At 39.3% G+C, this 17,274-nt stretch overlaps 1 protein-coding gene across 2 annotated transcripts in view; it reads left to right on the top strand.

Annotated features, from left to right (window-relative positions):
• The first annotated feature begins 559 nt into the window (after positions 1 to 559).
• Positions 560 to 17,274, top strand: part of LOC308291976 (arrestin domain-containing protein 2-like) — a 33,656-nt gene continuing 16,941 nt past the window's right edge. Inside the window, exons 1-2 of one of the 2 annotated variants that reach the window (XM_080734157.1) lie at positions 560 to 645; positions 1,554 to 1,835. In XM_080734157.1, the coding sequence (XP_080590283.1) occupies positions 609 to 645; positions 1,554 to 1,835 (319 nt within the window). In that variant the 5' untranslated portion in view covers positions 560 to 608. Of the gene's footprint in view, positions 646 to 1,549; positions 1,836 to 17,274 lie in introns of both variants that reach the window. The other variant, XM_080734158.1, reaches the window with a different exon arrangement.

Below are 17,274 nucleotides of genomic sequence, written 5' to 3' on the forward strand. Positions count from 1 at the left end.
AAATGAAGCTATAGAACATTCGCATTGTTCACATTGTTATTTTTGCATCGATTTACGACTGTTTTTCCTATTTTTTCTGCATAGTACTGTGTTTTATTTGTCTGTCATTCAATGTTATGAGTTAAAACAAAGTCTAAAATAGCTCTTATGATGTTCATCAAATCCATCGATTTTGTCTATCGTTAAAAACATCTATTTTTTTTTTTTTTTTTTGCATTTCTCCAGTAAATTCCCGCGGAAAGAGTCAGGTGGATAGGCCTACTTCTACTTTGGTAGGATCAAATAAATAAATAAAAATAAACGTTTTTTTCTTGATTATTCAAAAAGTTAATAATTACCAAGATAATCAATAGTTATTATAGCCCTTGGATCTGGAGGAAGGATGCCGACTACAAGAAGGGGGCTATTGCATAGTTATAAGGGCTATTGCATCCTCCAGACAGTTTCTGCATGACAACCAATCAGAGTGCGAGCGTCGAGCGACCGACCGTCCCCCCGGGCTATGGGATGCAGATAGACTAGTTTATAAAGCAAGGCTTCCATCGATAGCGTCTGGACTGGAGTAAACACCAGCCCTTCTGCAGACAGTGAGACCTCTGTGTGTGTGTATGCATACATACATACAGGCTGCTAACGGAGCCTGCGGTGAGTGGCACACGCACGCACACACTTTGACCAAATGCATAAAGAAACAAATGTTACTATCATGCAATTAATCGTAGCCTATATTTTCCTGCAACGCACGTCTTCGGCTTATTCTCATTTTCTGTGCTCGTAACCGTTTAATTACAATTCGTATTGTATTCCCATATGCTTTTAAATTGTGCTTATTTTAATGTTTTGTGTAAAAAGTTCGCTTCGAATTGTTGAATTGTGCTACAAACGTGTCTTGTGACTGTCCAGTGCTGTGTTCTACGCACGTATCTGTCGCCTGTCGGAGAAAACAATATGAATAGCGTCTGCTCACTCGACACGTCCAAGAAATGCGCTCAGAATCGTCAGATGGGAGGGGGGCTGCTGGGGGAACATTGACAAGCAAGCGTAATGTTGCCTGCCTTGACTGCTGGCTATTGCCCACCCTTGCTGATGACTGAAGTGGCCAAACTTGTTCTGAGAGAGTGTGCTCGCCACTTGACAACAGCCTACATAAACTAGAATTGACATTGTCAATATTAAGCTGTGTTCATGAACACAGCTTAATATTGTTATTCTAAAGAAAACAGCAAGTGCACTTGCTGTTTTCTTTAGAATAACAAAGAATAATACATTTGGCTACACCAATGTACTTGACTGTTTTGCATATATATATATATATATATATATATATATATATATATATATATATATATATATATATATATATATATATATATTAGTGATGTTAATTTCATTCGGCGAGCGCGCATGCTCGGTGTGGGAGGGTGAACGCGCGCGCGTGTCGGAGGGCAAAATTGGAGTCTGCCCACAAAAAAAATCTAGAACACAGCACTGGTCTTGTCCTTGTTAGAATTTAAAGAGCTGCATGTTTAAACTTTGTTGTCCTGTCCAGCCAGGCATCATCGTCATAACAAGGATCATGGCATTCCGGGCCATAAAGAGCTTCAGGTTGGAGTTGGACGGGCCGGAGGATGCGGTGTTCAGCAGCGGGGAGCCTGTGACGGGCCTGGTGGTTCTGGAGCTCAACCGGGACACGCGGGTCCGCTCTATGCGGGTGCTTGGCCGCGGCGTGGCCTCGGCGCACTGGCTGGAGAACCGCAGCGTGGGCATGAACTCCGTGTACAACGACTACACCTCCAAGATCACCTACTTCAGGAAGAGGCAACATCTGATCCGAGGTCAGTTGTTTCTCTCTCGTCTGTTACTCTGCACATACGATGATATGGTGGTTCAACTCTTTTAGTGTACCCCCCCCCCCCCCAAATCAGGTTGGGGATATCAAGCCTCCAGTCAAATATGTGTTTTTCTTTTTTTTCTTTTTATTATATATTATAAAAGATTACCCCAATAAAATAAATAAATACAATTTCAGAATATAATAGAAATAATAGCATAGTATCATAATAATAACAACAATAAATTGATATTTTGCTACAGTAGTGGCTTATGTGTTGTTATTCTGTTTTTAAATACCTTTACATGTAAAAGTATGAGTGTCTAATGCTGTATTTTGAAATCCCTTGGAGGAAGTGGAGCTATTGACCCCAAAACAACTGGTCCTGCTTGTGTGTGTACAGTAGATAGTTGTGTAGATGTGGGTGGTGTTTTGGCCATGCTATATCTTGCCATTTGTCATGTCACGTCAGCAAGAATGAAACACTAGTTTTGCACCTGTTGCATAGAGACCCTTGCAGGAGAGAGCGAGAGAGAGAGCAGTGGTTTAAAGTAACTTAAGTACATTTACTCAAGCACTGTACTTACTGTTTTCACTTTATTTCCAGTTTTCAGTACTTCTACATCTCAGAGGTAAATATTGTACTGACTCTGTTACAATCATTTGAAAACATTAGTTAGCCTACTTTGTAGATGAAGTGGGTAGAAAACCCACTTCAGCCATATACATTTCAGCCTTTTGAAAATAACTGATCTACAAGACGTTCACAATGCAACGTATTGCTATTTTCAAAAGATGTAATTTCTACTTTTGGTTCTTTAAGTACATTTTTATACCAATTCTTTTGTTGGCCTAATTTAAGTACATTTTGAATTCCAGGCTTTTACTTGTCTCTGAATATTTCTACATTGCAGTATTGATACTTTTACTTTAAGTAAACATTTTAGTACTTTTTCCACCACAGAGAGGGAGAGAGAGATGGGCTGGATTCCAGCTGCACTCTGAACCAACCTCTCTCTCCATAACTCTTCGTGTTAGACAGGAGTCCATTAACCTGGCTCTGTCCAAATAAACAGGGTCTGTGGCAGGCTACACGTGTGACCCAATTAGAACGCTTAATTTATGCCCCGTCATAGGGCAATGTCTCGTGCCGGAAATAGCCGACATACAAGCTCACAACGCGGTGCAGATGCGATGCGTTGTGAGCTTGTATGTTGGCTATTTCTGGCACACCGTCATACAATAAAATTAAAAAAAAAAAATATATATATATATATATATATATATATATATATATATATATATATATAAAAGAAATCTGGCTTAAGATGGTTTCGGCCCTTTGTGAATCTTTGGTTTGAACCCGGCTTAAATGGCCATTCAGACCGCTGTGATTTTTCTCTGCGAATGTTCTATAGCTTCATTTATGCTCCATCATGCTACAGCAGGCCTTCAAGCTCACAGCATGTTGCAGATGCAATTCTCCGTGAGCTTGTAGTGGGCCTGCTATTTTGGACGCTTGTCGCGAATCTTTGGCCCCCTGAACTGGGCTTAACGCTGAACAGGAGTTCATGAACCTGCATGGTTCTCTATCCAAATAAACAGGACAGGCCTGGCCGGTGGTACGCGTGACCCAACTATAAGTGTGCTGTTCTTATATGGGAGGAGGCACAAGACACACAGCTCATCTGAGTTGAACGCTGAACTAAACTGAACGGGAATTACTGCATGAAAAGTAATCAATAATTTGCACAATATTTTTCTGTGGAACCGAGTCAAACCAAATGTAATGCCTCAACTCCTATGATTCCAAGTGCTTGTCACGGCTGGGGTGGGTCCCCAGTTCAAATATGATTATTTACGGGGGTATCGGCCCAAAAAGGTTGAGAACCACTGAACTAAATGACAGCTGTGGACAGAATATCTGTGCTGATGGTAAATAAATAGTGGGAAGGGGGTTAATGTTTTATTTGGAAACTGGCTACAGCGTCACACTTGAGTTGAAAAGTGTCAACAAAATCTTCATCTGGAGAGTTGAGCAACCTAGTAGGCCTATAAATGATGATGTTCGTTTAGGTTAATTTGTACTTTTCTGTTAACATTTTGACCAAAAGAAGCTGGGATAAGCAGTTTGTTGAGTAGTAGTTACATGGGAATCACAGTAAATTTAAACTATACTGTAATAATTTGACTCCAGTGCATTCATTACCATATCTCTGGGACAGCTTTTTCATGAAGTTGCTGCTCTTGTGTGGTGAGCTGGTGACGTGACAATCAGGGAATGTTTTTTATCACAATGACCCAGCTGTGTTTAAGGGCCACTGAAATGACACAATCTAGCCAGCCTATCACACTCTTAAACTGGCTATCAGAACGGCAGAGGCAAGTCACAGTTCCTACCCAGGTTTCGTTGGTCCCTGATTGTTGTCGGGTGGGGGGTACACAGTTGGGGACAGTGGAATGAAGAGAAAGTGAAAACACAAGGAAGGAAGAAAGAAAGAAAGAAAGAGTGATGCATTTTATTTTGGTAAAAGAAATACAAGTTCCAACTTAGTAACTTCAACCCACAATCTACACATTAAGTGTAATGAAACACTTATTTCCAATGTGGTCCTGAAGAAAGAAAGAAAGAAAAAGAAAGAAGGAAGGCAGGAAGGAAAGGAAGGAAGGAAGGGATAGTAATAATGCCAGCATTAGCAGACAGCTGCAGCCACTCAGCTCAGACAGGAGGGGGCAGGGCGGGCTGAGGATTTAAAAAATGCTGCCTTTGTCTCCCAGGCAACCAGAAAAACAACACGTGGGCCCCTGGTGGCCCCGCCTCCTCCTTCACCATGCTGCTTACAGAGTCTCCACTGTTCATGTCATGTACCTTCACCATGAATGCTTTTAACCAACCCCACACAAGCTGATGTAATGTTATGTTATCTCTAAATATAGAAAATACCTTGCATCATGTTGAATGCAGTGCTGTGTCATGATGATAGACTGTTGTTGCTCGGTGTATTTCAACTGTAGATTCAAGATACAAGATTACATTTTCTTTTGTTACATCCTTTTTTTTTGCCCTACTTCAGGGGTCTTCAACGTTTTCAGGCCAAGGACCCCTTAGTTGAGAGAGAAATGAAGCAGGGACCCCCACAACCTTTTCATAGATTCTGTATAGTTTCATCGTTTGGCAGCACAGTCATCAGTGTGTTTTGGATTCATGTTAATTTCAGATATTTAAATACTTGAACCGTCAATACTTAATAAACTTGACCTTTCACTCTCTACTTGGTCTGCCCTTTTTCCCCTCTACACCAAACCTCTCTGCCAAAAATAGCCGATCTACGAGCTTGTAGATCTGCTATTTTTGGCTAAAGTTCTCAGAATATGGACGCTAGGGTTCAAGTGGTTAATATAAAAAGGATTGGAAGATTTGGAGGACCCCCTGTAGTAACTCCGAGGACACCCTAGGGGTCCCGGACCCCCTGTTGAAGACCCCTGCCCTACTTGATTATACTACAGTGCACAAAAGCATCAAAAGTAGCAGATCTACAAGCTTGAAACGCTACACAAAGCGACATGTTTTGAGGGTGTAGATCTGCTACTTTTGCTACTTTTGAATTAGTAACAGGAACAGTTTTGGACATAGTGAGGTTTCCACCCGATAGAGAGGATATAATTCACAGTATCGAGAAACGAGCACACCATTCAAATTCTTTGGTTTTGGTTCCTCAACGTTGTCGCAGCAATAGCAACGATAACAAAAACAAACTAGAAATACTGTTCCTTCGAAACAGTGTGGGCTCGGTTCCAACCCAACAAATAGGATACTTTAAGGTACTGTAAGGTACAGTACCTTACAGTATTGTACTGTACCTTACTATACTGTACTGCACCTTACTGTACTGTACTGTACTGTACTGTAACTTACTGTACTTTACTGTACTCTACTGTACTGTACTTTACTGTATTCTACTGTAACTTACTGTACTTTACTGTACTCTACTGTACCTTACTGTACTGTACTCTACTGTACCTTACTGTACTGTACTGTACCTTACTGTACTATACTATACTGTACTCTACTGTACCGTACTGTACCTTACTGTACTGTACTCTACTGTACCTTACTATACTGTACTTTACTGTACTCTACTGTACTTTACTGTACTCCACTGTACCTTACTGTACTTTATTCTACTTTACTGTACTTTATTGTACTTTACTGTACTCTACTGTACCTTACTGTACTGTATTGTACTTTACTGTACCTTACTGTACTGTACTCTACTGTACCTTTCTGTACTGTACCTTTCTGTACCTTACTGTACTTTACTGTACTCTACTGAACCTTACTGTACTTTTACTGTACTCTACTGAACCTTACTGTACTGTACATATTATATGTGTTCTAGATCTACATTTTTGATTCTGTGTTTGGGAACCAGCAACTGTCAAATGGACTCCAACTGTAGTGGAGTATATTGAGTGCATATACTGTAGGCTAACAATCCCAGATCACATATGTCCTCCACTATGTCTATAACCAAGGCGTTCTTCTATGTGGCCACTCCAGACTGAGGAGTGGAGCATGGCTTTTATTGTGTTTGTGGATCTGACTTGGAAATGCATTGGTTTTGATATCTCCCTGACAACCAACAACAACCACTAATATGGCTGACTGTCCCTGCGGGCTCTAGGATATATGGCTATGGGATTTACATCCCATCGCCCGGACTTGATTCTTGATCACAGCTGTGTAATCAGTAGAGTGGAGAGGGACATTTATTTATAGTTTTAACTATAACTATAGTTTTATACATCACACAGCTTAGACATTTGGATCAAATCAGAGAGCAGACCTGTGTGAACGCAATGATATAGATAGCATATCTGAAGTGTGAACACTGCAGCCACAGCGCCTTAACATAAACATGGGTCTATTATCCTTCTCTCCACTCTGGGGACCCATTGGAAATGCATTGGGTGCTTAAAGTTAAACATTTTTATTTTTTTATATTTATACTACAAAACATTTCAAAACCAAAAATACAAGCACACTTGTCCTCAGTAAGCTGAACACATAAAAATTTGAATGGTGTTGAAAGGTGTAAGCGTTTAAGAGATGAAGCGCGCCAAAGTATTGAGGAGATACTGACTAGTATAGTATAGTATATAAACTAGAAAATGTGCAATTTGGGAAATTGCGAGTGTGGTTGCCTGACTCACCTGGACGCGAGTTGTGGGGTGTGCTGGCGGGACCCCAGGAAAATGGTTTATCTTGTGCAGTATTTCAGTGGAACAGTTGGTTTAATAGATATCAAAATTCATACAAAGCAACCTTTCTGAACCTTAATCTTTTGAGATTAGCACAATATGATTTGATATTGTGTGATGTTGAAAATACTTTGTATAGAGTACATAATCTGCATAAAATTCTACATGCATTAAAACTCTGAACTCTGATTGGGGGGCTTTGGTAAAGAGGTGGATTAATGTAGTCTAATCATCGTCCTAACAATGTCCTGCAAATCAAAATATGAATGTTTGATGGCATGTCATTAAAATCTATCTTGACATGGCACACTGACTGACCATTACAAAAAGGTGGCGGTAGCCTGTCAATATAGGGCTATGCTTTCCCCACACTTGTATTATAAAGGCGATTTTACGTTGTCATGTCGCTCCCGAGATCATTTGTGTTTCGTTTTGAGAGGGTTGTTCCCCCTGAAAAACGCGTTTTGGCCTGAAACGGTTACGTTTTGTGCGTTTGTGGCGCCCCCTAAGGGTCGAAGTGGAAATGCTTTTGGGGATTTGTTGAATATCCCACCCGCAACTTGTGGTTAAAATTTGGTGTTGACTGGATGTTTCGTTTTTGATTTATGGCTATTTTTGGCAAAACGGGCCCCTCTCGCTAACTTCGGAAGCGTGTTCCGGACGAACGGTATGGACTATCGAAATATCGCTTGAATATGTTTATCGCGTGGGTTCAGAGATCTTGTGTACCGATTTTTGTGACATTTGGAGAAAATATGTGGGAAAAGGAGCAAAAAGTGTGTTTTGAAGAAAATTCAAAATGGCGGAAAATCTATCCTGACGCAAATGGGCGTGGCCTATATGGGGAGATGCGTCATGACCCAAGGAATCCAGGGAAAAAATAATTTTAATTTTCCGACCTACGGTTCAAGAGTTACAGGCCAAAACGTATAGTGGGCTGTTATAGCGCCACCATGTGGCCGACTGATGTAATTTTTTTTAAATTAATTCTTACAATTATTATGAATCTCCTCTCCAAGTTTTGAAACTGTAGACCCTATGGTTTGCGAGGGAAAAATAATTGAATGTGAGTTTTTTCGATTCCCATTATAAGTCAATGGGGAAAATTAATTCACTAATAAATTAATATCAATTAAACTATACAACTTTTCTCTTAGAAAAGTAATAGCACACTATTCCCGATCAAGCCGGTCGATTTGACATATGGCGCGAGTGAGTGGCGCAAAAACTGTGGGAGGAGATTCGCGCCGAAAAAAAGGTTACACTAGAGGTCAATAAAGTTTCCCTAGAACTATAGTGTGTTGCCCTGTTGGGCAACCACACTAACTAGAAATACTGTTCCTTCGAAACAGTGTGGGCTCGATTCCAACCCAACAAATAGGATACTTTAAGGTACTGTAAGGTACAGTACCTTACAGTATTGCACTGTACCTTACTATACTGTACTGCACCTTACTGTACTGTACTGTACTGTACTGTACTGTACTGTACTGTACTGTACTGTAACTTACTGTACTTTACTGTACTCTACTGTACTGTACTTTACTGTATTCTACTGTAACTTACTGTACTTTACTGTACTCTACTGTACCTTACTGTACTGTACTCTACTGTACCTTACTGTACTGTACTGTACTGTACCTTACTGTACTATACTATACTGTACTCTACTGTACCGTACTGTACCTTACTGTACTGTACTCTACTGTACCTTACTATACTGTACTTTACTGTACTCTACTGTACTTTACTGTACTCCACTGTACCTTACTGTACTTTATTCTACTTTACTGTACTTTATTGTACTTTACTGTACTCTACTGTACCTTACTGTACTGTATTGTACTTTACTGTACCTTACTGTACTGTACTCTACTGTACCTTTCTGTACTGTACCTTTCTGTACCTTACTGTACTTTACTGTACTCTACTGAACCTTACTGTACTTTTACTGTACTCTACTGAACCTTACTGTACTGTACATATTCTATGTGTTCTAGATCTACATTTTTGATTCTGTGTTTGGGAACCAGCAACTGTCAAATGGACTCCAACTGTAGTGGAGTATATTGAGTGCATATACTGTAGGCTAACAATCCCAGATCACATCTGTCCTCCACTATGTCTATAACCAAGGCGTTCTTCTATGTGGCCACTCCAGACTGAGGAGTGGAGCATGGCTTTTATTGTGTTTGTGGATCTGACTTGGAAATGCATTGGTTTTGATATCTCCCTGACAACCAACAACAACCACTAATATGGCTGACTGTCCCTGCGGGCTCTAGGATATATGGCTATGGGATTTACATCCCATCGCCCGGACTTGATTCTTGATCACAGCTGTGTAATCAGTAGAGTGGAGAGGGACATTTATTTATAGTTTTAACTATAACTATAGTTTTATACATCACACAGCTTAGACATTTGGATCAAATCAGAGAGCAGACCTGTGTGAACGCAATGATATAGATAGCATATCTGAAGTGTGAACACTGCAGCCACAGCGCCTTAACATAAACATGGGTCTATTATCCTTCTCTCCACTCTACTAAACCCATTGGAAATGCATTGGGTGCTTAAAGTTAAACATTTTTATTTTTTTATAATTAAACTACAAAACATTTCAAAACCAAAAGTACAAGCACACGTGTCCTCAGTAAGCTGAACACATAAAAATTTGAATGGTGTTGAAAGGTGTAAGCGTTTAAGAGATGAAGCGCGCCAAAGTTTTGAGGAGATACACATATAGCTATAAATAAATAATGAAGATAACATACGTGTGCTCGCCTTCCAGGCGAGCCCACAACTAGAAAAATATTGTTCCTTCGAAACAATTGTGGGCTCGCTTCAAGCCAGAAAACAATGGCTATAAAAGTACAAAATGTCAAGATCGCAGGCAGTGCTCTCTTTGACGTTACTGACGTCAACGATTGGTCCATTTTGTTCCAAAAATGTGTTGTGCAAAAGTTGACCCGCTGGTGGCGCTATAACAGGCCAATGTAAGAAGGGTGGTATCTGTTCCTTGACCTATTGGGAATGTGCTTGCAAGATTTCACGCACATTGCAGGCTGTGTTCATGATTTGAGGTGTTTTTGGCTTTGGCCACTTTATCGCTGCTTGCAGCTATATTCATTATTATAATTTTTTTGTGTGTGTGCACTTCATAGGCATATTAGATAAAGGTCCTTAGATTGTGTGTAGAATGTTTCATGCAAATCCCAACGGGTTTAAGCGTTTCACAAACTGCTCAAAATGATATAGCGCCCCCCTTTGGCCAATTGGGGTAAGATTGGTTTTAGTGATATTTGGACTAACACTCTACATCTTTGCCAAATGCCATGAATATGTTACTTTGCATGTATGATTTAGAGGCAGAAGAATAATTTGCATAAAACTGCAATATTCATTGAATTTATTTAAAAAAGCATGTTTCAATTTTAAAGAAATCCGATCTGACAGATCTTTAGATATCGGTCCAAAGTTCACGTAAAAAATGTTTTGTGCACGTGGAGCGAAAATTCCAGAATAAAAGCGGGTTTACGCGTTTTACAAACTGCTCAATATGGCGGAAAATCGAAGGGCGGAGCTTACTTAACAACGACACAGATGTCTTCCGCTCGAGTCAAAGCACGCGTGTAACAAGTTGCATGTCTTCAAACAAAACGAGTCATGACTTATGCCCGTTTGAAGTTTGAATTTTCAAACGCTTCGTATAGCGCCCCCCTTTGGCCGATTGGAATAAAATTGGTTTCAGTGATACTTTGACTAACCCTCCACATCTTTGCCAAATGCCATGAACGTGTAACTTTGCATGTATGATTTAGAGGCCGAAGAATAATTTGCATAAAACCGCAATGTTGATTGAATTATTAAAAAATTATATTTCACTTTAAAAAAAATCTGGTTGATCAATCTGAACGTATTGGTCCAAAGTTCATGTGAAAAAGTTTCATGCGCGTAACGCGAAAATCCCAGGAGGAGATAGATTTTTACTGTTTTTCATATAATTCCGAATTGTGGGAGACCTAAAGGTCAGAGGTCAAAAGTTAGAGGGTAAAAGTTGTTCGGCATGAGGAGACGCATAAGTGTATACAGGTTTCATGGCTGTATGTATAACACAGCATGAGCTATACCTGTTCAAAGTTCGCACTTTCGAAGGCTTCGTGCAGCGCCACCAATTGGCCGATTGCTATAAAAAATAATAGCGCACTTCGCCACTGTAAACTGAACACATTGATGTTTTTATTTTCATTTTCTCACTAAGTATGTAGGAGTAGAAAGGAACCGAAGTTCCCGTCTACTGTCTGACTGACTGACTGACTGACTGATAGATAAACTAGAAAAATATTGTTCCTTCGAAACAATTGTGGGCTCGCTTCAAGCCAGAAAACAATGGCTATAAAAGCACAAAATGTCAAGATCGCAGGCATTGCTCTCTTTGACGTTACTGACGTCAAAGATTGGTCCATTTTGTTCCAAAAATGTGTTGTGCAAAGGTTGACCCGCTGGTGGCGCTATAACAGGCCAATGTGAGAAGGTTGGTATCTGTTCCTTGACCTATTGGGAATGTGCTTGCAAGATTTCACGCACATCCCAGGCTGTGTTCATGATTTGAGGTGTTTTTGGCTTTGGACACTTTATCGCTGCTTGCAGCTATATTTATTATTATTATTTTATAATTTTTTTGTGTGCACTTCATAGGCATGTTAGATAAAGGTCCTTAGATTGCGTGTAGAATGTTTCATGCAAATTGCAAAAAAAATCCTGGAATAAAAACGGGTTTAAGCGTTTTACAAACTGCTCAAAATTATATAGCGCCCCCCTTTGGCCATTTGGGGTAAGATTGGTTTCAGTGATATTTGAACTAACCCTCTACACTATTTTGTCATGAAAATGTGACTTTGCATGTATGTTTTAGAGGCAGAAGAATAATTTGCATAAAAATGCAATATTGTTTGAATTATTTAAAAAAGCATGTTTCAATGTTAAAGAAATCTGATCTGACAGATCTTTAGATATCGGTCCAAAGTTCACGTAAAAAAAGTTTTGTGCACGTGACGCGAAAATTCCAGAATAAAAGCGGTTTACGCGTTTTACAAACTGCTCAAAATGGCGGAAAATTAAAGGGCGGAGCTTACTTAACAACGACACAGATGTCTTCCGCTTGAGTCAAAGCACGCGTGTAACAAGTTGCATGTCTTCAAACGAAACGAGTCAAGACTTATGTCCGTTTGAAGTTTGAATTTTCAAACGCTTCGTATAGCGCCCCCCTTTGGCCAATTGGAATAAGATTGGTTTCAGGGATATTTGGACTAACCCTCTACATGTTTGCCAAATGCCATGAAAGTAACACTTTGCATGTTTGATTTAGAGGCAGAATAATAATTTGCATAAAACCGCAATATGAATTGAATTATTAAAAATTAATGGTTTAACGTACAAACTTCTCACCACATAGACTGTATAGGTATTGGTCCAAAGTCCATGTGAAAAAAGTTTTGTGCGCTTAACTCAAAAATCCCAGGAGGAGATAGATTTTTACTGTATTTCATATAATTCAAAATTGTGGGAGACCTAAAGGTCAGAGGTCAAAAGTCAGAGGGTAAAAGTTGTTCGGCATGAGGAGACGCATACGTGTATACAGGTTTCATGGCTGTATGTATAACACAGCATGAGCTATACCTGTTCAAAGATCGTACTTTCGAAGGCTTCCTACAGCGCCACCATTTGGCCGATTGCTGTAAAAAGTAATAGCACACTTCCCCACTGTAAGCTGAACACATTGATATTTTTATTTTCATTTTCTCACTAAGTATGTAGGAGTAGAAAGGAACCGAAAATCCCGTCTACTTACTAGATAAATAAATAAATAAACTAGAAAAATATTGTTCCTTCGAAACAATTGTGGGCTCGCTTCAAGCCAGAAAACAATGGCTATAAAAGTACAAAATGTCAAGATCGCAGGCAGTGCTCTCTTTGACGTTACTGACGTCAAAGATTGGTCCATTTTGTTCCAAAAATGTGTTGTGCAAAAGTTGACCCGCTGGTGGCGCTATAACAGGCCAATGTAAGAAGGGTGGTATCTGTTCCTTGACCTATTGGGAATGTGCTTGTAAGATTTCACGCACATTGCAGGCTTTGTTCATGATTTGAGGTGTTTTTGGCTTTGGCCACTTTATCGCTGCTTGCAGCTATATTCATTATTATTATTATTTTTTGTGTGTGTGCACTTCATAGGCATATTAGATAAAGGTCCTTAGATTGTGTGTAGAATGTTTCATGCAAATTGCAAAAAAAAAAATCCTAACGGGTTTAAGCGTTTCACAAACTGCTCAAAATGATATAGCGCCCCCCTTTGGCCAATTGGGGTAAGATTGGTTTTAGTGATATTTGGACTAACACTCTACATCTTTGCCAAATGCCGTGAACATGTTACTTTGCATGTATGATTTAGAGGCAGAAGAATAATTTGCATAAAACTGCAATATTCATTGAATTTATTTAAAAAAGCATGTTTCAATTTTAAAGAAATCCGATCTGACAGATCTTTAGATATCGGTCCAAAGTTCACGTAAAAAAGGTTTTGTGCACGTGGAGCGAAAATTCCAGAATAAAAGCGGGTTTACGCGTTTTACAAACTGCTCAAAATGGCGGAAAATTGAAGGGCGGAGCTTACTTAACAACGACACAGATGTCTTCCGCTTGAGTCAAAGCACGCGTGTAACAAGTTGCATGTCTTCAAACGAAACGAGTCATGACTTATGCCCGTTTGAAGTTTGAATTTTCAAACGCTTCTTATAGCGCCCCCCTTTGGCCGATTGGAATAAAATTGGTTTCAGTGATACTTTGACTAACCTTCCACATATTTGCCAAATGCCATGAACGTGTAACTTTGCATGTATGATTTAGAGGCCGAAGAATAATTTGCATAAAACCGCAATATTGATTAAATTATTAAAAAATTATATTTCACTTTAAAAAAAATCTGGTTGATTAATCTGACCGTATTGGTCCAAAGTTCATGTGAAAAAAGTTTTGTGCGCGTAACGCAAAAATCCCAGGAGGAGATAGATTTTTACTGTTTTTTATATAATTCAAAATTCTGGGGGATCTAAAGGTCAGAGGTCAAAAGTCAGAGCGTAAAAGTTGTTCGGCATGAGGAGACGCATAGGTGTATACAGGTTTCATGACTGTACGTATAACAGAGCATGAGCTCTATCTGTTCAAAGTTCGCACTTTCAAAGGCTTCCTACAGCGCCACCATTTGGCCGATTGCTGTAAAAAATAATAGCACACTTCGCCACTGTAAGCTGAACACATTGATGTTTTTATTTTCATTTTCTGTCTAAGTATGTAGGAGTAGAAAGGAACCGAAGTTTTGAGGAGAACTTGATATGACGGTTAGATATTGTCACTAGAAAAATATTGTTCCTTCGAAACAATTGTGGGCTCGCTTCAAGCCGGAAAACAATGGCTATAAAAGTACAAAATGTCAAGATCGCAGGCAGTGCTCTCTTTGACGTTACTGACGTCAAAGATTGGTCCATTTTGTTCGAAAAATGTGTTGTGCAAAAGTTGACCCGCTGGTGGCGCTATAACAGGCCAATGTAAGAAGGGTGGTATCTGTTCCTTGACCTATTGGGAATGTGCTTGCAAGATTTCACACCCATTGCAGGCTGTGTTCATGATTTGAGGTGTTTTTGGCTTTGGCCACTTTATCGCTGCTTGCAGCTATATTCATTATTATTTTTTATTTTTTTGTGTGTGTGCACTTCATAGGCATATTAGATAAAGGTCCTTAGATTGTGTGTAGAATGTTTCATGCAAATTGCAAAAAAAAAAATCCTAATGGGTTTAAGCGTTTCACAAACTGCTCAAAATGATATAGCGCCCCCCTTTGGCCAATTGGGGTAAGATTGGTTTTAGTGATATTTGGACTAACACTCTACATCTTTGCCAAATGCCATGAACATGTTACTTTGCATGTATGATTTAGAGGCAGAAGAATAATTTGCATAAAACTGCAATATTCATTGAATTTATTTAAAAAAGCATGTTTCAATTTTAAAGAAATCCGATCTGACAGATCTTTAGATATCGGTCCAAAGTTCACGTAAAAAAGAGTTTTGTGCACGTGGAGCGAAAATTCCAGAATAAAAGCGGGTTTACGCGTTTTACAAACTGCTCAAAATGGCGGAAAATCGAAGGGCGGAGCTTACTTAACAACGACACAGATGTCTTCCGCTCGAGTCAAAGCACGCGTATAACAAGTTGCATGTCTTCAAACGAAACGAGTCATGACTTATGCCCGTTTGAAGTTTGAATTTTCAAACGCTTCGTATAGCGCCCCCCTTTGGCCGATTGGAATAAAATTGGTTTCAGTGATACTTTGACTAACCCTCCACATCTTTGCCAAATGCCATGAACGTGTACCTTTGCATGTATGATTTAGAGGCCGAAGAATAATTTGCATAAAACCGCAATATTGATTAAATTATTAAAAAATTATATTTCACTTTAAAAAAAATCTGGTTGATCAATCTGACCGTATTGGTCCAAAGTTCATGTGAAAAAAGTTTTGTGCACTTGACGCGAAAATCCCAGGAGGAGATAGATTTTTACTGTTTTTCATATAATTCCGAATTGTGGGAGACCTAAAGGTCAGAGGTCAAAAGTTAGAGGGAAAAAGTTGTTCGGCATGAGGAGACGCATAAGTGTATACAGGTTTCATGGCTGTATGTATAACACAGCATGAGCTATACCTGTTCAAAGATCGCACTTTCGAAGGCTTCCTACAGCGCCACCATTTGGCCGATTGCTATAAAAAATAATAGCACACTTCGCCACTGTAAACTGAACACATTGATGTTTTTATTTTCATTTTCTCACTAAGTATGTAGGAGTAGAAAGGAACCGAAGATCCCGTCTACTGATTGCCTGATAGATAAATAAATAATGACAATATCTAAAGTGTGCTCGCCTTATAGGCGAGCCCACAACTAGAAAAATATTGTTCCTTCGAAACAATTGTGGGCTCGCTTCAAGCCAGAAAACAATGGCTATAAAAGTACAAAATGTCAAGATCGCAGGCAGTGCTCTCTTTGACGTTACTGACGTCAACGATTGGTCCATTTTGTTCCAAAAATGTGTTGTGCAAAAGTTGACCCGCTGGTGGCGCTATAACAGGCCAATGTAAGAAGGGTGGTATCTGTTCCTTGACCTATTGGGAATGTGCTTGCAAGATTTCACGCACATTGCAGGCTGTGTTCATGATTTGAGGTGTTTTTGGCTTTGGCCACTTTATCGCTGCTTGCAGCTATATTCATTATTATAATTTTTTTGTGTGTGTGCACTTCATAGGCATATTAGATAAAGGTCCTTAGATTGTGTGTAGAATGTTTCATGCAAATTGCAAAAAAAAAATCCTAACGGGTTTAAGCGTTTCACAAACTGCTCAAAATGATATAGCGCCCCCCTTTGTTCAATTGGGGTAAGATTGGTTTTAGTGATATTTGGACTAACACTCTACATCTTTGCCAAATGCCATGAACATGTTACTTTGCATGTATGATTTAGAGGCAGAAGAATAATTTGCATAAAACTGCAATATTCATTGAATTTATTTAAAAAAGCATGTTTCAATTTTAAAGAAATCCGATCTGACAGATCTTTAGATATCGGTCCAAAGTTCACGTAAAAAAAGTTTTGTGCACGTGGAGCGAAAATTCCAGAATAAAAGCGGGTTTACGCGTTTTACAAACTGCTCAATATGGCGGAAAATCGAAGGGCGGAGCTTACTTAACAACGACACAGATGTCTTCCGCTCGAGTCAAAGCACGCGTGTAACAAGTTGCATGTCTTCAAACAAAACGAGTCATGACTTATGCCCGTTTGAAGTTTGAATTTTCAGACGCTTCGTATAGCGCCCCCCTTTGGCCGATTGGAATAAAATTGGTTTCAGTGATACTTTGACTAACCCTCCACATCTTTGCCAAATGCCATGAACGTGTAACTTTGCATGTATGATTTAGAGGCCGAAGAATAATTTGCATAAAACCGCAATATTGATTGAATTATTAAAAAATTATATTTCACTTTAAAAAAAATCTGGTTGATCAATCTGACCGTATTGGTCCAAAGTTCATGTGAAAAAAGTTTTGTGCACTTGATGCGAAAATCCC

This window comes from Nannobrachium achirus, assembly GCF_963921795.1.
Source record: "Nannobrachium achirus genome assembly, chromosome: 1".
NCBI lineage: Eukaryota > Metazoa > Chordata > Actinopteri > Myctophiformes > Myctophidae > Nannobrachium > Nannobrachium achirus.